General features: G+C 36.2%; 1 protein-coding gene across 2 annotated transcripts in view; it reads right to left on the reverse strand.

The window, feature by feature from the left end:
- Nucleotides 1-1703: 1703 nt before the first annotated feature.
- The window catches only part of Anxa10 (annexin A10), a 65132-nt gene continuing 50415 nt past the window's right edge, over nucleotides 1704-16420 (reverse strand). Inside the window, exons 6-11 of one of the 2 annotated variants that reach the window (XM_031342917.1) lie at nucleotides 8938-8991; nucleotides 8753-8846; nucleotides 7482-7577; nucleotides 5481-5539; nucleotides 4735-4857; nucleotides 1704-2444 (exon numbers count right to left, since the gene is read on the reverse strand). In XM_031342917.1, the coding sequence (XP_031198777.1) occupies nucleotides 2376-2444; nucleotides 4735-4857; nucleotides 5481-5539; nucleotides 7482-7577; nucleotides 8753-8846; nucleotides 8938-8991 (495 nt within the window). In that variant the 3' untranslated portion in view covers nucleotides 1704-2375. The remainder of the gene's footprint in view (nucleotides 2445-4734; nucleotides 4858-5480; nucleotides 5540-7481; nucleotides 7578-8752; nucleotides 8847-8937; nucleotides 8992-16420) is intronic. The other variant, XM_031342916.1, reaches the window with a different exon arrangement.

Genomic DNA, 16420 nt, shown 5'->3' on the forward strand with positions numbered 1-16420 from the left:
GACCAATACAGATGTGGATGCTTTCAGCCAACCATCAGATTGAGCCTGGGGACTCCAATGGAAGAGTTAGGAGAAGGACTGAAGAAGATGAAAGGAATTGCAATTCCATAGGAGGAACAACAATATTAACTAACTGGACCACTCAGAGCTCTCAGGGACTAAACCACCAACCAAAGAGTACACATGGAGAGACCCATGACTTCTGCTGCATATGTAGCAGAGAATTGCCTTATCTGGCATCAATGGGAGGGAAGGCCTTTGGTCCTGTGGAGATCTGATACTCCAATGTAAGGGGATGTTAGAGCAGTGTGGCAGGAGTGGGTGGGTAGGTGGAGGAGCACCTTCATAGAGGCAAAGGAGAGGGGGGGAAGGGGGTTTGGAGGGGAAACCTGGAAGGGGGACAACATTTGAAATGTAAATAAATACAATAAGCAATAACAAAAAACACAGGCAATATCATACTGGATGTGGGTATAGGAAAGAACTTCTAAATAGAACCCTATTTGCTCAGGAATTCAGAGTAAGGATTAACAAGTGAGCCTTCATAGAACTAAAAGGTTTCTTCAGAGCTTAAGAAAACAATTGAGTGAAGAGAAAGTACAAGTTGACTGCAAACTGGTCCAGGCATTCTAGAAGTCAGTATGAGGAACCTTCAAAAGCTAAAAAGAAATCTTCCATGTGACCCAGTTCTCCTATGTCTCAGTATATTCCCAATGAACTCAACATTGGACTCCACAACTACTTATTCATTGCTGCTCTGTTCATAGTAGATAGCAAATGGAAACAACTAAAAATCTTGCAACTGATATATGGACAATGAAAATATATACTGTGAAATACTATTTAGCTTCATGAAAAATTGAAATTATGAAATTTGTGAATAAATAAATGAAAGTGGAAAAGATCATATTCAGTAAGATAACCCAGATCCAAAAAGACATAGGTCACCTGTCCTTTCTCATTTGATGTTCATACACAATATTTACATACAAGTATAGACCCCACCTTGGCCTAAGAAATGACTCCTTGCAACAGAGACCGATACAGAAAACCATAACCAATCAAAATGTGGAAAATAAGTGACATGCTAACATGAAAGAAGGAAATCACATGGGACCCCAGCCCCAGAGAGAGACTAGGCAGTTATGAAATACTTAAGAGTAGGAGAAATATGTTTCTGCTAGGGAGAACCCCAAGTGGCTATCTGATGCCAAGTGGTTAGCCCTCATCTCCTATATCTGCAAGTGACATTAGAGGGATCAAGGAGGTTGTATTTATATATTAAGGAATATTTCTCACCACCCTTCTCTTTCTCTCTCTCTTACACACACACACACACACACACCCCAATTTAAAAAGGAGGCCATGAATTTTAGAGAGAGAAAGTCAAATCTTGGCTTTGAGGGAGGAAAGAGAAGGGGTCATTGATATAAACATATTTTAATTGTAAAAATTATATATATCAAGCAATAACTTTTCTGCCATTTCTTGAGCAAGTGATTGATTTTGATCTCAAGAATCCATAGGGAAACTGTTGCCAGGTAACTGTCTTAGGCCTTTACATATGTGCTATGTATCACACGAGTCATGGTCCATATGTGCCAATCTTTCATCCAAAACTAACAACTGCCTTTTAAAATGTAGCTTAACTATTTTTATTGGAGTGGCATTAACACAATCAGGTTATACACACAGATGCGTGTAAACCCTTACTTTTTTTATTCAAGTTTTTGTGTAACTAATTCAGACAGTATGCCTCTCGGTACAGTTGATTTGTGATTATCTCTTTTCATTAAAAGGCTATTCTAGGCCCTTGCTTCAGCTTTATTGTGTTTGTCCAAGAGTCAAGGCAATTCTTTTGAGGGTGATCATGCACTGAGATTTATCACACACTGAGGGTGGATACACGTGGAGGGTGTTCACACTGACAGTGGTCATGCACTGAGGGTGGTCAAGCACTAAAGGTGGCCATAACATGTAGAGTGGTTACACTGACAGTGGTCACATACTGAAGGTGGTCACACACTGAGAGTGGTCAGACACCTCAATTTTACAGGTTTCAGACTGATATTAAGACAGTCATGAACAGACTTTCTGGTTGTAGGAACTGGCAGTTGACATTTCAATAAAATCAAGTCCAATGTAATACTTTTCTTATTCCATGATACACAATTTAATTAATTATTAATTGATAAGGGATACAAATCAAGAATTACATATTTTCAGTAGTAGATTTTTTTGTCTCAGAATAATTGTAGAGATAGAAGAAAATATGATTCTATAGTTCTGTTTCAGTGTCAGTACAGCACAAGTTCACCAGTCTGTATCTGGTGTCTATGAAGAGGATTTCAACATCTTCAAACCCTCCCCACTTTTTAATAGTTTTCCACATCACCAGCACAGATGGCAAGCAGTGATTTCTCATAGTGCCCTGAAGCAAAATTCTGAAAAGAAAAAAAAAAAATAAAGACATGTAAAAATCAAATCTTTCCCTGTTTCTAAAAGTCAACTATAAATTTTCTAATTGCAGTATAAAAGATGTGTGGACAATTAGCCTTCACTAAAATTATTTAAGTTTTTTGTCTAAAGATTTTCTAAGTACTATTCAAAGTGAAACTCAGTAAAAATAGTGTTTTATATAAAATGGATGGAAATTTAATGTGTATTTGTGAGCACAATAGTGTGTTATAGTGAATCTTTCTTCAGCTTTAGGAATTGATACCCTAATATTACTATTAGAGTAACTAAGTGTACAGTCTGGACATTGCCAATATTCCTCAAAAGATTTGAAAATATTTATACTGTTTAATTCAATAATCCCATATCAAGAAATACATTTAAATATATTATCAATTATGTATGAATATGAGATCTTATGGTAACATCATATGCACTATAATGTTACATATGACAATGAAAGATTGACAGCGGTGTTCAATCATGTGAGGCAGTTTTTTTTTTTTAATTTCACAGTGTACTTTATAAAGAAGATGTCCTGGTTTAATAAAATCCTTCCTTTTGACAGCAAAACGTTATTGTTTATGTACTTGTTAAAAAGATCAACAGTGGCTACCTTAGTCCACTGGGGATTTCACAATAGAAGTGGCTTAAAATATCAGAAGTTTAAGTTAGGGAGGATAGGAAATCTAGGTGACAGAATGCTTTGTGAATACTTCTTAGATGACTCTAGCCTGACATGGTGGAAGGGGCAAAGGAATATCCTGGAGCTTTTCTACCAAAGGAAAATAGCCCTACTTATGGATTCCACCTTCATGACTTAACTCTCAAATGCCCAGCACCTAAAACCATCTCCTTAGGGTTAGGATTTCAGTGTAGGATTCTGGGGAAACAAGCTTTCCAGGCATATCAGGACCTAGCAGTATCTCACTACTAGGTGTCTGTGGTAGAAAATTAGGGCAACTTTGTTTCTTTTTATCTTCTTCCATCATGTCTAAATATTCCAGAATAGGTAGCTGAATGAATGTCATTATAGAATCCATCTTCCTAAAAATCATTTATCATATTAGTGCTCCTTTACAAAGCTGTTTAATTAAGACTCGCAGATTTGAAAGCACAGAGTAGCATTGCATTATTATAACTTGTCTTCAATATGGCTAGGAATAATTACAAAATTGTATAAACAAGCTAGCTTATTCACTTAGAAATTGAGTTCTGACTCAGTGGTTGGCGTTGATCACCACTAGCAGCTTTCAGTTTTCAAGGTAGAAATAATGAACATTTTATCAAAGATTAAAAAACCATAAGATTAGTTTTAACTGATGCATCAAGGAGCTAAATTGTTTTTTCTTGTGACTGTGAGTTTCACTTGAAAACAATGTGATTGTCCAAAGTATAATTTAAAATACAGTCTCAAGTATTGTGTGTGTTCTGCTGCTCTAGTCTCTTCATCCTGAATACCTTTTTGGTTTTCTTTGGTGAAGAACTAAAATACTGATTTTATACAGCATCCACAAATTACATAGATGGTCCATATATTTCATTTTTTTTGCCCAAGTTATAGCAGACATTTTAAAAATTTTAGGAAGACCAGAAAAAGAAATTGGCTTGTTTGTTTTTGAATTATTTCCTTGCCCTCTGATTGGTGAAGTGATTGGTTATGTTGAGTTTTACATATTCAGTAATAAAATTCTCCAAATTGGCAGTTGATAGTATTTGACTGGGTGCCTTGTTTTCTATGATGTTATTATGAGGAGTGTTGCCAGGCTGTAGTTAATACATTCCTGTGGCAAAATATTGTTTCTTGTTTTTGGTTGTTTGCTTGTTTGGTTGTTTGCTTGTGTTTTGATCTTAGTCTCTAGTTGCAATGGAGCTGAGGGGAGCGTTGAAGTGTCAATCCTCCTACCACAACCTCAGATCTAGTGTGAGGGTTGCAGGTGAAATTACAGGTAAGCTGACTGATCCAGCCGGTCCTGTGCTTCTCACATCAGAAGGGAAGCCTGAAAGCATAGTCATAGGGAGGGGCATATTTTCTACAATTACATAGAATTTTTCATTTAAAAGCAAAGATCAAAAGTTGTATTTCCATGGGGCAATGACTTTCCAGGTTGACGATTGTTAAAGCACTGAACACCGTCTGAGTTCTTTAAGTTAACTGTCCTTGTCAGACATGTAGCTCTTTAGATCCCCACAGCACATTGTTTCAGTTAAAGCTTTTATTTACAGTCCAGAAAGAATAATATGTGAGGTAAAGTCAATTATGAAGAGAAGACTTACTTTGATATCATGAAAGAGTGATTTTCCAAATCTTTCTTTGTAACGTTTCCTTATGGTCATTAGATCTATTTCACTTCTGGCAATTAGAATCCTGATGACAGTTTTGTTATGGAAGCCAAAGTCCTAAATGTGGGTAGAGAGAACAGTACTTTGATGGCCTGTCCAGCATGGAAGCACTTCCTTTTCAGGAGTGATTTGCTTGTGAGCCCACAGGACTTCAGTATTGCTGTCACTGCTATGGGATGCCTGGGGCTCCCCCAAGAGAAGTTTCAAATGTCTTTCCTGTGGAATAATGGTGACATCTGGTGGCCACTCAACATAACCTAATGTTTTATAGTAGAATATTTTGAGTATACATCTACTAACATTTCATAATTTGGGGTTACTACAACAACAAAATATCTGAATCAAGTTTCCTGAATCATGGCATAGCTGGAATCAGGATAACTGTGATTATTTGCAGGTCATACACACGGAAGGCTTTAGGCTGTTGTCACAGTCATGGTGCATTTGAGTTATCAATTTAAATAAATGATAAATACTAAGATTCTAAACTACATGAGGATGATAGATCCTGAAGTCTCACATGTCTTACATACCTATGTTGTAGAAAACAGAAATTATCTGTATTTAATTAATTTTGCCTTTGGTGTTTAACTTGTTTCCTTTACTTGAACACACTTTCTTTGAAATAAAAATAATAGATGTTAATTTTAAATAAGTTAAAAAATGTGTGTTATACTTACATGGATTGCTCTGTATAATTTATAAGCAAAATAACTTGGTTTGTCCTGGACACAACGAACTAGACAGGAAGAGAGCAAGGAACAAATTTGACTAACAAAAGGTAATTCTTCGGAAGTCAGGAAAGTAGAGCACTTACACATTTTTCCAGAATCATCACACTGCATTATAATTTCAGTACTCAGAATGATGGTAACAGTAGCCACATTCTTTTGAAAACTATAGCATGTCAATATATTTTATAATGCCAAATGACCTTTACTGAACATATGACCATTATTATTAACTTTTTAAAACTGTGGTGCAAAATATAAAATCAAACACATGCAACCCATTCACCTTCAAGAACGCCACCCATTCAGATAGTCTCTAAAACTGGTCTATACCAGTCGCTCTTTGATCCCTTAAAGATTTGTGAATAGAATGTGGGTGGTTTAAGGAGAAACTGTAACAAATGTAAAGTGTCTCCTCCAGTGTTAGATATTATTGGGTTATAATTGCTAGGGCTTTGAACAGACTGGCACCTATCCAATAGTTGTCCCTGTTAAATATCAATTGAGACTATAGACCATCAATAAGCACTTATTTGAAAAAGTTAATAGATTAATTACATAAATGAATGATAAATGAGGAACTATAATATCTCTTCAAAATAAAATCATATTAATATTTCTGTACAGTTCAAGTAATTATTTTAGATCATGAGACCATCTCTTCTTTATCTCGTTTTTATTACTGAGACAAGTAATCCTGAGAAGTGATTTCAGGAAGGTGAGCTCCCAGAGAGCAGAGGCTAGTGTTGCTGTTCTTGGCCCTGTTAATTCTCTATTCTACCTGTATCACCCAAATTAGAAATGAGTAGGTACTCATTCAGTATTGAACGATGGAATGAACCAGATAGGTATTTCCTGGTATTACTGATGTCCACTATCTGTTCCCTTATGCCTACTGTCTTCTGACAACAGTTTGGGCAGACTTGAGATTTCAATGGCATGAGTGAGTTCTAGTCTAACTCTTTTGTTAATTAGCTGACATGTATTATATAACTATTATATTTATTTGGAATTTGATGAAATCTATCTATCTATCTATCTATCTATCTATCTATCTATCTATCTATCCATTCATAGACAAAAGCTATCATATCATATATCTTTAGGGGTTTCATAGAACCCTCCAAATCTTTTTCATAGGGTGCTTGATTAAAAATCTCATAATAGGTCATTTATAAAGGTGCTGTGACTGATATCTCAGCTTGATGCCCAGACATTCTTGGGGTTGAAGACTCTCAATGATTGTTAGATATTCAGCACATATGTAAGTGTTCATTTGATGCACTGATTATAGGATACTTCACAATGACTCTTTATGTACATTTTCTGTGGTCTGTGCTGCCAAATGACAGAGTACATGGTAAAGTGTGAACACTGGAATAGTCTTGATGAATAAGAGCCTTGGTCTTCTCTGCAATGGGCATATAATTTCTAACAACATTGGGAAATCATGCCTGTAGCACTCACTACTAATTAATAATTTAGGTTATTTTTGATGAAAAGATTTTTTTCTAAAGGGAAATTTATTAAAGATAGTAAAAATTTAAAGAACCATCAAAAAGCAAACCTAAAAAAAAAAATCACAGTTCTTCTTGGAGACAAGAAACTAGTCACACTGTTAGCATTTATTTGCCCCTGAAACAGGGCTGGAAGTCAATGATCCTAACATAGACTTAAAGCTTATGAGTCCAGACATCGAAAACTTCTCTTTTCTCTTATGGAAATTGAGCCTGTTCTTGGGGAATTAATACCAGTTGATTAATGTCTCCAGGTTGCCAGTTCATTGAATCACTAGCTGACAGACTTTCTTAGAGTTTAGGAATCTTTCAAATAATTGCACTGAGAAAAATGCTTCAATTAAGATTCTACTCATGCACATGTAATCCAGTCAGAGCCATTCAGTGCTGTGGAAGGCAAGGTCTGCTGTTCATCATATGAAATCCAGCTTACCAATTGCGATCAGCAGCTCCTGGAAGTAACCATCATAGCAGTCATTGATGGCATCCACCAGGTCTTGGCCAGAAATATTTTGAAATTCCTGGAAAACTTCAAGAAATTGATGATTCAAAAGGGATTTTCATAAATACCATAAACTTAAAGTGCAAATACTAGTTAGATTACTATATGTAGCAAAGGCAAGTATGTTCTCTGAAGTATTTCTCAGTACTAATGCCCATCATGATGATGTATCTACTCTTAGCACAAGTATAGATCCTATGAGATGCTAAAACTTCTATGAATCTTGGACTCCAAAGATCTTCTGTTGCTGGGCTTGGGAATGATGGTTATCTTGAGTTGTGTCAATGACACAAGTGCTCATTTATAGATGGGAGGAAGGCACAGGGTGAACTATTGTCTATGAGGCATCTCCAGAGAACCTAAATAATAACCAGTCTAAATTTATTCATCTACAACAAACTTTATGTTAGAGCTTAAATATAAAAAGTTAAATGCAAAAATCCTCTGAGTGATATTGACATTAGAAGTTGGAAGAGCTCATTTGAGAAATAGGAGATTACCATTAGTGGCTTCATTAGTAACACAGAATAATGTTCAATTAATCTTTCCTCTTCAAAGAGTGTACTCATCTGGCATTATCCTTGGCAATGTTTTAGTTCTCAGCTATTTCAACTTAGATGTGAAGTGTTGCTATCATTAGTATTAATCTTTGATTGACACAAAGTAAAAGAGGCATAGTTGAATTAGAGTAGGCTATTGCTAAAAATTGATAGGACTTTATGTTTCATTTAATAGTACTTAATTTGTTTTTCTAATAAGGGAAAAGAAAGGTTGCAGAATCTGAAGAAAGTCAAGTGTAGGTTAATGTGAGCACATCTTGAAGACCAATAGGTACTACTGATATCTTATAAATCACATTTGCCTGTAACAAAGACCTTGACTCATAGGCAGGCCACAAAAAGCTCGCTAGAGACTATTCAGACACAATATAATGTGCCTGTTAGGAAAGAGCTCATATATCTAAATAGGTAACTTTTAAATGCCAGTATTTGAAAGCTATGGAGTTTAATTATTGGAAAGAAATTAAATAGTGGCAGAGCTTTATTCCATTGCAGTATCATTAAATGAGACACAGTGTATAGACATAATTTGGAGCGGTAACTGGCTTTTCTATATTTCTGGGTAACATTTCCTCTTTTATCCTAGCTACCTGAATGTCATTCAATTGGTTAAAGAGCTGGAAAGAACCTGTTTCTAGTTACCCAGCCAAAGCTGTGGGTAGCTCTTGTTGCACAGGATCATCTGCATCATGGTTTTATGTTCCCCAGTCTTCTGCTGGCAGGCTTCCCAGAGCACCTGCAACATCACACAGCCAGGAAGGAGCATCAGAACAAGCCTCACTTTCCCAAAAACTCTATTAGTCAGGTGGGGAGTCACACCCTGTTACCATTGCATCCTGAGCAGCCATTGCGGGATCGGAGTATCCTTCCTCTCTGTTTGCCTGTGAAGTAAGCAGGAATTTTCTTTTAGATGGTTTCAATACAGAATATAGGGTTCCTGGAACAAAAATCCCTCAATTATTAAACACTGGTGATTCTGTATCAACCTGTCTTATTATTTGGATATTTTAACACACAAGGAATTGTTACATAGTTTTGTAAGGAGTTTAATTTTGATCTTTTCTTCCCAACAGAGGTACTTAGTGAAAAATGTTGAGATGTTTTCCACTTTTCACCTCTCTGTGCTCCGATCAAGCTGATTGTCCATCTCTTTTCAGATGTAGTAGTAATGGAGCTTAACATGCTTAGTGAAATGATGTAGACATAGTCATGTTTGACTTGTAAAACATGGCTTATGTAATGACAAAATCATGATGAAATCTAGGCTTTGCAAATGAGACTTCTCTGTAAAATTGTTTAACCTCCATTCCTTATACTACAAACAGCAGAGAGTTCATTTGATCTTTGATACAGAAGAAAGGAAGACCAATCATCAATGCAAGCCTCAACAGACTCCAAGGTCAAGCAAAAGAGGAAAGAGATGGCAGAGGCTTGTAATTAGAGTGTATTTCAGGTTTTGGTCCAAAGTATGGAGGGACAGATTACTAATTATGAGATAATATTAAAGGTCAGTGTCCTTTCCCTGTCATGAAGTGGGCTCATACCAGTGGAGTCAGTGAGACTGGAAGAGGGACAACTCTCTCTCTCTCTCTCTCTCTCTCTCTCTCTCTCTCTCTCTCTCTCTCTCTCTCTCTCTCTCTCTCTCTTTCTCTCTCTCTCTCTCTCTCTCTCTCTCTCTCTCTCTCTCTCTCTCTCTCTCTCTGTGTGTATTGTCTATGTATGAGTATGGTGGGGATAATATTGGATTCAGTTGTCCTGAACTTGTCTCAATTCCTACATAGCAGGAATAGGACCTCAGTTTTCTTACCTGATTCTGATTAGAGGAGCTTGCACTTTGGCTGAGGAACTGGTACTGAAGCTTGAATGAGGATGCTATTTATTTATCATCATTATGCAGACATTACAAGGACAAAGGGTATAGGGAGATCATATTAACTAGAACTGCATGGGAGACAAGGCTAGATGTTGGGGGGGATTCTTCAGATCCCAAGAAGGTAAAGGTGATGCTTATTAACTTATCTCTGACCAAACAGAGACAGAGAAAGCATCATTAATTAACTAGTTGTACATATGCAGAGTTAATACTGAGAATTATCCACATATATCATGGATACTACAAGTTTACTACATTATCTATTCAGTGTTTCCAACACGTGTAATCTTATAGTCAAGACCATCAAGGATGCAGGTCTTTGCTGTTGAAGGACACCGTCACTGTCCTTTGCTAAGACATCCTATAAGTGATATATACATCCACCCAGTAGCATCTTAGAGAGAAGAGATGATGGCAAGAATCAAGAATGCAGATCTTTGCTGTTGAAGGACACCATCACTGTCCTTTGCTAAGACATCCTATAAGTGATATATACATTCACCCAGTAGCATCTTAGAGAGAAGAGATGATGGCAAGAATCATGAGATTCCCAATAAAAGTATCAAAAGTATAAAAGTATCAAAAAATTGAATATATACTCATACATTTTGACTGTTCAAAGTATTGTGTGGATTAATTTACCATATTAAATTAAACAATTTGTAAGTTCTTTTTGCTAACACAAACCTAAACCCATCTAGGAAAGTTTGATTTACATAGAGAAATAAATTCACATTTTCTTATGACTAAATTTGTAGCCCTGAAAATTTAGGAGTAGAAGACAACATCTAAAGAATGAAAGTGACTTTACTGGCTAGTGAGATTACAGGTATTTTATCTTTAAGTCATAAACATGTTGCAGTACAAGATCCCTAGAGGTCTTATGTCTCTTCCTCTTATTTTGGAGATAACAATGAATGGACTTAGAGTTGTTAAATCAATTGTCCTAGGTCTGAGAGTTAAAGAAGGACAATTACTAGATATCAATGATTTTACTTGCTATGGGATCTAGTTGCCACACCAGAAGTCATTCTTTACAAACAATATCCTTGGGCTCCCTTTCCAATTATCTGTAATGATTTTAATTTACCAAAAAATAAGTGAAAATAATAGAAGCATTATATCTTCTGTGAATGCATACTATTTATTTGATAAGCTTATCATAGTAACTTAGTTTTTATCTTATTTGATTTTCCTGCAGGTTTTGGTGTAAGTTCATCATTTTTTTTCTCACAGGGCTTAATTACTTGGCTTTATGTAATCTTCATTTCTTTGCTTCTGTTTCTTTGAAAACTCTCCAGTCTTGGGAACTGGTACCTCTTAATATTCAATCCCTTAATGTGTTGAATCTCCTTGCTATAGTGCCATGCATTCTTGTCTGCCTTTACTCTTTCTAATCTTCTACTCTCTGCTATTGATAAGAGCTTAGATTCTGTCTGTTTTGTTGTCTAGCAGGAATCCATTACAGAATTTTGTATTATGTATATCTATTCCATTGGCTAACTCATTCTCTCTCTATGGCCCCTTTTCTATGTGTACAATTCCACACACTCAACAAGCAGCTTCTGGCCTACCCCTTCCAGCTTTCCACCTCTCTGTAGATGGCCACTCCATGCTTATTGCTCAGAGTAAAACCCGAGTCATACTTGATTCTTTTTATTTTCTTCCATATTTTATATAAAATTCCCCAGTAGCTAACACAAACACTGTCCCCAGACTCATCTGGGAGCACTCTTGATTGTTACTGTGCTGCCACATGGCTCACAGTTAACATTATATCCTAGGTTTCTGCTGAGACTGGCTTCATGTAGGCTTGTGGTTCTGTGCTTGTCTCCATAGTTTTATTTGTGAATTGTTATTTATAGATTTATATATTTTATTATTTATATATTTATATCATATTAATATATTATGTTATATTATATTATTTATATACATTTATTTATATATTGTATTTTCTTAAATATAGAACTTATTGTAAATGCCATAAAGTATAAATCATAGTAGTCATCAATTCAAAGACCCACATAATGTTTATCTAACCCTCAAGCTACTCAGAATAAATTCCATGTTTATATAGGCTACAGGGTTTGACTGATCCTTAGCACTTGTTTCTTTTACCTTACCCACTCTGCTCAGGCCTACAATTCCTGTCTCCCAGATCCTGATTGGTTTCATTTTCATCACTTTCCCTATTCATTAGTGTCTTATAGTATAATTTACTTTTTTTTTGTTGTTTTGTTTTTTGAGACAGGGTTTCTCTGTATAGCCCTGGCTGTCCTGGAACTCACTCTGTAGAGACCAGGCTGGCCTCGAACTCAGAAATCCGCCTGCCTCTGCCTCCCAAGTGCTGGGATTAAAGGCTTGTGCCACCACTGTCCAGCTTATAATTTACTTTTTTAAGATGTGAATTTCATAAGACCTAGAGATTTTTTTCTGTTTATGGATGATTCCCAATTGTCAGAAATCATATTTGACACTGTGAGCATTGTAGAACTTCTCATGGGGAAAGAAAACAATCCTTTTTTGGATGTAAGACTTTTATTTTTATTTTTTTGGATCTTTGAAGTATGATGTTTAACTATGCAGCTAAGTAAACTCCTGCATGTGTGAAAATTGTGAGGACTGCTTAGAGATTTTTCTGCCTTCCTATTTATCTGAGCTTTTGCTTAGAAAGGTGATGATAATCTTGCATGTTTAACTTGCAGTGGTGTCCATCTGTGCGTGAGTAGAGTATATGAGTAAGGGGAAAGATCAACATGACAGACATTAAAGTCAAGGAAAACTATCTGAAAATACTTGAGCAGATAAACTGACTCCAGACAATTACGGAAAGCAGGATGGTAGCAGTGATGCTCTAGTGATGCTCTGCATGCCTTACTGTACAGATTTCAGAAAGGACCCTCAGGAGAACCCTGACAGCCAGGACGAGGAGGGAGACTGGAGTATTTAATCTGCTAGCTCCCCTTCTTTCTCTTTGAGAAAGCACTTGTTCACAATGTAATTTGCACATGTTGATTAATTAATCTCCAAGAGACTAATCCTTCTTTATTTGACAGATAATTAGACCCTCCACAAATCTAGTGTGATGAAAGCATGCAGGAAGTGTGGTGGGCCAGCTTAATTACTGGCATCAGGTTTCAAGGGGAGTGTGTTCCTCCTTAGTTGTTTCTTTGCAGAAAGTTCTGTGCAGACTAAGTATGAGGTTTCCCTCCCAGAAATCATAGCAGTGATTTTCCTTCTTTGTAGCTCACCTTAAATCTCCCATGTTCTAATTCCCCATCTTCACTATAATGCCAAAAAGGGGTATGTTCGAATTCTAATGATGTTTACAGAATGAAATATATAAAATAGCCTTCCTTTGATTTTAGAAGTGGGGGTGGACATGGGACCAGATGACATGATTGCTACAACTGAAGGGTAATAGAATATTGCAGAAGAACTAAAAGAATTAGCTCATATTCATTAATTTGTTGAGCAGCAGTCTGACTCTCAAAAAGGTCAAGTGATAAATCCAAGGATATATAACTGTAGAGGAAGAGGAAAAAATAATTGTCTGTCTGTCTGTCTGTCTGTCTGTCTCTTTGTGTGTGTGTGTCTGTCTACCTATGTATGCATGCATGTATGTATGTATGATATCTATCTATCTATCTATTCATCCATCTATCTATCTTCTATCTATCACCTAGCCATCTTTTTTGGCATGTGTGTGTCTGTGTGTTTGTGAGTGAGTCTGTGTGCAAATACATGAGCATGTATGTCTGAAAGAGAAGGAAAGAGAAACAAACAGAGACAGAGAGAGCATGATACCTATTTGAGTGTGGTAAAGGCAAGGATAGATGAGATCAATCTAAATTGTAGTATTCTCCAGCTTAGAGACTATCAGCTCACAATGGCCCAGAGACCTGATCAACTCTCAAGTTCTCAAATGACTGTTTTGGAAATAATAAATTATAAATCAGGGAACCCAAGAAAGTAGTTACTGAATATGGAAATCAGAAGTCTATAAAATCATATAGTTCAATAACCATTCTGAATAAACATAGAACTTCTGTGCTTCAAAAGCACTATAAATAAATGAGACTATATTAAATCTGTATTAGCAGAATTTGTTTTCTCAATTTTCTATTAGGCGTTCACTAATCCCCATGAAATATGCATTATTTTATTTTTTGTGTTTAGCATTTTGCAGATAATGTACTGTGAAACTATGTGAGCATGTAATATTAAATAAACACTGTTTGTACAGAGTGCTAAGGAAAATAAACAAGTAAAATAAAAAGAAGCAAATGCATTTTGGTAAAGTGATAAATTAAGTAAGCTTTTCTTGCTTCCTGCAAAATCTAAGTTCCAATTCACCTTCATTTTATTCTGTTGAAAGTTTTACTATACTCCATGTTACCTCAGGGTTATACCCACACACAAAGAGAGAGGGATAGATAGATAGATAGATAGATAGATAGATAGATAGATAGATAGATAGATAGAGACAGACAGAGAGAGAGAGAGAGAGAGAGAGGGAGAGAGAGAGAGAGAATGTTCAGACTATAATTATCAAACTTAAAAATTAATACTTTATCTTCTCAATTTATGTTAGGTGAAATCCAGTGACAAAAACATGCCTTAGGCCTTACAAATACACAAAAAGGAGAATAGATTGATGGTAGACAAAGAGATGATAGGTAGATAAAAGATGGTAGATAGATAGATAGATGATACATAGATACATAGATACATAGATACATAGATACATAGATACATAGATACATAAATAAATAGATAGAGTAGCCAGCCAGCCAGAAAAACACATTGACAGGAAGGCAGGCAGGCACAGACAATATTTTTTTCTTCTTGCTCAACTATAATACTATTAAAGTATAATAGTATTGAAGATTCTCTGAATGGAAACTGTGTTAATTTACATTATGAAGCATCATTACTTAAAAAAAGAGACAGTCCTAAAGTTAGATAATGTTTTAATTAAAATTAACCTCATGATGGCCAGCAAGAAGATTCAAGTGCTTGCCTACATGCCTGATGATCTGAGTTTGATCCCTAGTGTTGGGAACCATGAGAGCCCTGAGATAAATATCCTGCCCCAGCTAATTGAGAACCCGGAGATTAACATCCTGCCTGACAATCACAAGGATGTGAACCCTGAGATTAACATCCTGTCTGACAATCACAAGGATCCGGCTTGTCCCTGGGAAAAGAACATTCATGGAAATCCACCCCCTCCCCACCTGTCATCCACCCGCTCCCCACCTGTCACACCGGAGCTCAACCCCAGAAGATCTTGTAAACTTCCATCTCCCTCCTTCCTCTCCCCCTCCCAGATTTTTTGCCTTAAATATGATCGGCTGCACTAAGTAAACGGCTCTTGACAAGCAATGCTTCCTTGAGTCCTGTCGTCTCTCTCGCCCATTCTTTATTCACAGGTTGTGACCCTCCTCGTTCCCCCGAATAACGTGACCTGCAGGCCAGGTCACCTAGAGCCTCCATGGTGGAAGGAGACAACAGACTTTTATAAGAAGCTCTCCCCAGTTCCACATGTGTGCTCTGGCATACAGGCATGAGATAAATGTAGTAAATATGAAACGTGAAGTTCAGAAATGAGCTATTGACATAATATGGAGTAAATATCTGAAAAACATTGTGTAATTATTTTCTGATACAAAAAACCCTTGCATTTCAAATCAAAGTAATATTATCACTGTGTCACTGTAATCAGAGGTCTTAATTTGGGCAATGATAAACTGCAGTCCATTCTTCATTTTATATGTTACTAGAAGTTAAAATTATCATTCCAGGTCTTGACTAATTAAGGTCAGAGATAGGGGCAGTTTTATGAGCTGTGTATTCACAACAAGCACTCCAAACCAAACCAATACCACATATAGTAAAATGTGTTCTTGATTTCTTAAAATGCAGATTTTAGTTTAACTAATGGGTCAATAGTTTTGCTGGGTAATATGCCTCTTTTATTTTTATTAAAAATAGATTAGTTTCTCCTGCAGTACATCCAAAGCACAGCTTCTACTCCCTTTACTCCTTCCAGCCTCCTTTCCCCCAGATCCACTCTTCCTCCATTTCCTCTTCAGAAAAGAACAGACCTCCAAGAGACAGTAGCCAAACAGGACAAAGCAAAATATAACAAGACAATGAGGAAGTTTTTATACTGAGGCTGGACAATATGCTTCACTTTTGTAAATGGAGAAATCTGAGAGAATCTAATTGGTCATTAATAGTCTTCCTCAGTGTGAAGTCAGTAATATCTAGCTTCATTAGCAGTTTACAAAAAAGTGTTTCTCTATTTTCTTGTTTTTTTCTCTTTAATGAAAAAATTAGGCAAGTAGATGAAGTAATGATATCATCATGGTATAGTCATCCATATGCCTGATTATAATTTGTACTTTTATTAACTGTTCTTCTTTTGC

The sequence above is a fragment of the Mastomys coucha genome, unplaced genomic scaffold (genome assembly GCF_008632895.1).
Source record: "Mastomys coucha isolate ucsf_1 unplaced genomic scaffold, UCSF_Mcou_1 pScaffold22, whole genome shotgun sequence".
In the NCBI taxonomy this organism is placed as follows: Eukaryota; Metazoa; Chordata; class Mammalia; order Rodentia; family Muridae; genus Mastomys; species Mastomys coucha.